This window comes from Medicago truncatula, chromosome 4 (assembly GCF_003473485.1).
Source record: "Medicago truncatula cultivar Jemalong A17 chromosome 4, MtrunA17r5.0-ANR, whole genome shotgun sequence".
In the NCBI taxonomy this organism is placed as follows: Eukaryota; Viridiplantae; Streptophyta; class Magnoliopsida; order Fabales; family Fabaceae; genus Medicago; species Medicago truncatula.
The window spans coordinates 60,252,346-60,257,434 of NC_053045.1; the positions used below are offsets into that span (position 1 = coordinate 60,252,346).

The following is a 5,089-nucleotide window of genomic DNA, read 5'->3' on the forward strand; positions in this document are numbered from 1 at the left end:
TTCTGAAGCTTCCGAGAGTTCACCTCACCATTCCAACAAGTAAAATGTAAAAGCAAATTTTGGGGAGTGATAAAATTAATATCTAACCAATTGAGCACCTTACGCCAAATTAACAACGTCACCTCACAATGCAAAAAGAGATGAGACGTTGTCTCCTCCATATCACCACAAAGAATACAAACACAAGGTTCCCCGGGGGCCAAAACACTCTAGTGCCCAAGGTTAGCCCTTGTCGGAATACGGTCCATCAAAGATTGACTAACACCTCCTCCTCTAGGACGCTCAACCCTTCTTGGTGGAGAACACCCTCCTCCAAAACCTTATAAGAGGAACGCACCGTATACTTATCACCCTCCTCCGGCAACCAAACCCAACTATCCTATTCTCTACCCAAATTGACTCCTCCAATGAGAGCTAGTAAGTTATCGATAAGATTTCTCTCCCAAGAATATAGTGATATGTCGATCGTCACAAAGAATATAGTTAGAATGTTTTGCACCATGATGTTTATGTGCCATGATTAATTGATTAATGTTCTCAGAATGACACATTTCTCATGTATAATTTAATTTTTTTAATTGTTTTTTAGAAAAGGAGATGCTTTTTTTGAAAAGATGATACTCATAGTGTCAGAATCAAATAAACTAAAATCGATTTCCTTTGCTTTCTTACGCTGCAAGCATTAATCGACAGATGACATATTCATAGAATCATATCACATGGGCCTGGGCAGCTGTTATCGCAATCCATTGATTTGGGCTAGAAAATAACCCACAGTATTTCAGAGATTTTTTCTTTATACCTCTGCATTTATACCTATACCACCCAAAACACATGAACTATCGAAAACACCCACCATTTTACTCCTTTAAATATCAAAGATCATAAAAAGTGATTTCTTCTATCAAATTTCCTGGTCTTTCTAAAAACAAAATATCTGATATGAATATTCATGCCAAAAGTTTTACTTTTGGAAAGATCCGGTAAAAAAGAATTGAAAAAGATAGACTTCTAATAATTGACGAAATCGATAACTAGAAGTCAATGTCTTGATAATTCGGAGTGCAATTGGGTATGTAAAGTTTGAACAAAATGTGTTTCATCCAAAAATTGAACTTCAGTTCTCCTCAAAGATTTATCTTGGTTGAGTAATTTGATTAATTGTGTGAGTTAGTTTGTTTCCTTTTATTTTTGCGACTTAATTTATTTTTCATTTTTCATATTTACTTTTATTTTCAGTGAGTTAGTGTATTTATTTTTATTTTTGTGAGATGGTTTGTAGCATTTGAGTGATAAAATGCAAGAGTGCTACTTAAAAAAAGTCAATACGAGAGAAACAAGAGTGAAGAAAAAAAAACTATTGAGAGAAACAATAATTTTTGTTCAATGCTTAAAATAAAACCAATATGAAAGAAGAAAGAATGAAGAAAAAAAAATTATTGAGGGAAACACATGAGTGGATTAATATTTTTTTCACTTTGGTTTCTCTCAGATTGTTTTTTTTAGCAATCTTGTTTTTTACTACTCAGGTACTCTCTAATTCTTCAAAGAAATCAATTTCTAATCACACAAGTAAAAAAATTAATTTTCCAATTGTCAAACAAACACACAAGATTTAAGAAAGAAACAGAAAACTAACTCACTCACTAAAGAAAAAAGGAATGTGAGAAATGAAATAGATTAACTCACAAAAATAAAAGGTTAAAATTGAATAAAAAAAATTATATAATTTCAGAAAGATCTTAGTAACTTTTTATTTTATTTATATTTTTATATTTTAAAACTAATTATATTTAATAATATTATAAACTTCAATAAACACAGCCTAAGACTTAGTTAGACTACACAGCTAAGGTACCCGCTGTACGTACCAACCAATTATCAAGTTAATTATTTATGGCTAAATTCGAATTGCATGGAATTCTTGCATACTTGATCCATTATTATTTCAATAATTTCCACATTCCAAACTAATAATTATTATATATAAATTCGTAGAGCATGCGTATGTCAAGTTGTTTAAGTGTGGACCTGTCTTTGATGTACAAAATACCAAAGGAACCATACACATATACATGTATGTTAATGCATGCATAATTAGCTGGTGTTGTGGTCCTTGGCTTAAGCTATAATGTGATGCTGTTTCCACATGAACTTGCAATGCATTTATAATCGTATAGTACATGTCACAGGTTGTGCTTGGTTGGTGAGAAACATCCCTATGCTGCCACTGCTAGTATGTGTTGTGTACATATATAATTGAATGGTTTCTTTAATTTAACTTATCATTAATTAACCTAACATATTTTGAAAATTTGTAGGTATTTCTGTGAAAGTATGTAAACTTCTTAACAAAGACCAATGATCCCGCATATATGACTTAAATTTCCTTAAAAAGATCGGTGTTTTGGTCAACCATGGTGTCTCATATTTTTCTCCTATGGTGTGAAAAAGTAAGTTTGTTTGGATTTAAGCTATTATACTTGATCATGTCGTATCATATCTTGTACTACCATATATATGTTGACTTCTCCAATTCCACATCAAAGGCCCTACTATGTCTGCTATATATATGTACAATATATGTCTATTTTGATCATTTAGCTTCAATTTTGGCTTTACAACCAACAATAATATCAGTTCAAAATCACACTGTAATTGCAAAGTTCAAACGAGCAAAAAAGTCGTGAGTTGTAATCATTTATTTAAATCTTCTATGACCTAAAGTGGGGGAGATTTTTACTATGTCGCACGAGGCCATGTGCTAAGCCAGTGAAAAAGTATGAGCTTTTTTAACTTTTCAATTTTTATCGGGTAGAAAATGAAAATTAGAATCTACTTTTTCTTTTCTCTTTTCAGTTTGTCTTTGAAAAATTGTGCAAGTAAATGTGAGAGGCTTCCCACTTCATTGCTTCTACCCTATCCATCTCTCTCTTTAAACTTGGATCTATTTTATGCTTTTTTTTAAAACTGCGGCAGCTTCATCAAAATCGCGGTGAAATACCATGTTGAAGTAGAAACTTGAATTTGGAGCTTCTATAAAGTTGTGGTGGAACAAACTTTGATCGCGAGTATGAAAATCCTAACCTAAATCCAATCACATACTCTCTCTCTCTCTCTCTTTCTAATTAGACAAATTTTTGAAGTCATCGTCTCATGTTTGCACTTTCATTACATCAACGGCAATTAAATCATATTAAAGAATGTAAAATTTGTATGTTTATTAACTATATATACTCAAAATTCAATTACTTAAGTACACGTATGTTGTAAGGAGAAAAAGTGAGTGATTCATTTTGTGAGTAAATTGAACTGTAAATAAACAAAATAATAGTTGAAATTATATGCACATAATAAATCATAAATAATTAAAATATCAACCTTTAATTTTTTTTTCTTCTTATTTTACTGTTAACTCAATTGATATGAGGCAAACTCATTCTCTCAAAAAAAATAAAAAAAAAATTGATATGAGGCAAACTCATGTTAGTTGCATTCAATTCAACACAAAATTTGTGAAACAAAAAATGAACACTTCTACTAGCATGCATAAAAGCCTATGACACAATCTAATCTAAATAATGAAAATGAAGGATTAAGGTAACTTGAAAAATAGAACAATGAATTGAATCCCCGAAAACTTAATGAAAATAATTACAATTGATTTATTGTAACAAAACTACAAATTAACACACAAACCATTAGCAATGGCCTTATTGATTTCTAAATTGGTAGTTTCATAAACTGGAAGCTCTTCTTGATACCTTCCACCTCCAACAAGATGATCAAGCTCAAACAAATCCGAACTCGAACAACTCAAAGCATCATCATCTTCATCTTCATCGTCATCTTCACCGTTATCATAAAATCTTTCTTTAGCCATAACAACCTTGTTAATATTCTTCAGCTCATTAACCGAAGAATTTCTCGTAATCTTTCGAATAGTACTAGGTTGATGTTGTTGTTCAGAATCCTCACCTAGGATTACGCTAACAGGATAGAATCTAACCGATCTTTTAACACCATTGTTGGACTTTGAAGTTGTTTTACTCATGCAAGACCTTCTAGAATATGAAGAAACTGAGGAAGAAAAACAAGGTGATTTTGATTTGTGATCAAAACTAACATCTTCAACAGCACCAACGTAACACATTTTAGCTTTCTTCACATTGTGAGAATTGAAAATGGAGCTAAGAAATGTAGCTATTCTACTACCAGGTGAAATGGGTTGTTTCACTTTTTGATTCAATTCACCATAGATTTTCAAAGCTCTCAACTTTGTTCTTGTAAAACCATCTTCCCAAACTTGTTGCTTCTTCTTCTGTTGTTTCTCTGAATTGCTATGATGAATTGGATTCATATGTTTCTGGGGTGGATTGTATTTGGTTCTTGATCTTTGTCTGTTGTAAGATGAATCTGTGTCTGAGGATGAAAATATTCCACCAGAGCTACATTCTGAGGAGCTTGAACTCGAGTTTTTCTCCATCCAATCTTCTATCATCACAGCTTGACGAAGATTCATCCTCTGCTTGGAATTGACACATTTTTCATTGAATTTGACATGTTTTATGGGTTGATTGTAGAGACATGGTTGGTTGTTTACATCATCAACAAAATCGGTTTTGGATTGGTCGATAGAATGATCAATGGTGTCAAGAAGAATGGAGGAGAAAGAAGGAGTTCTTCTCCTTTGTGGATAAGATCTCTCTCTAGTATGCATTTTAGGGTGTTTGCAATGTTTATGTGAGAAATGCAAATTTATATAATAAGGGAAATAAAAAAGAAGAATAATTGAGAAAGTGTGTGTGCGTGTGAGTGTGTAATGAAAGATGAGAACAATGAAATTTAGTTTAAGGTGGTAAATTAAAAAGCTGTGGTAATGTCTGCTATGAGAGTATCAAGTTTAATTAAAAAAGAATGCAAGTTGATCGTGTGAGAAACAGAGGAAGATGCGTGAGATTTGAGTGTGTGAGAGAAGAAATAGAGAAAGGAGAATTTTAATAAGAGGTGAGTGACAGAGTTGGTTGGGATTATGTCTTCATGTGTTTGTATTTGCATCAACATGTATAGTTGTTTCTAGTATTAATGA

At 32.1% G+C, this 5,089-nt stretch overlaps 1 protein-coding gene across 1 annotated transcript; it reads right to left on the reverse strand.

The window, feature by feature from the left end:
* Positions 1 to 3,516: 3,516 nt before the first annotated feature.
* Positions 3,517 to 5,089, reverse strand: LOC25494190 (protein BIG GRAIN 1-like B). The gene has a single exon (XM_013602975.3). The coding sequence runs from the start codon at positions 4,718 to 4,720 to the stop codon at positions 3,680 to 3,682; it is 1,041 nt and encodes a 346-aa protein (XP_013458429.1). The 5' UTR covers positions 4,721 to 5,089; the 3' UTR covers positions 3,517 to 3,679.

Coding starts and splice junctions, on each gene's coding strand:
- LOC25494190 (XM_013602975.3), bottom strand. CDS start 4,720: ATGCATACTAGAGAGAGATCTTATCCACAAAGGAGAAGAACTCCTTCT.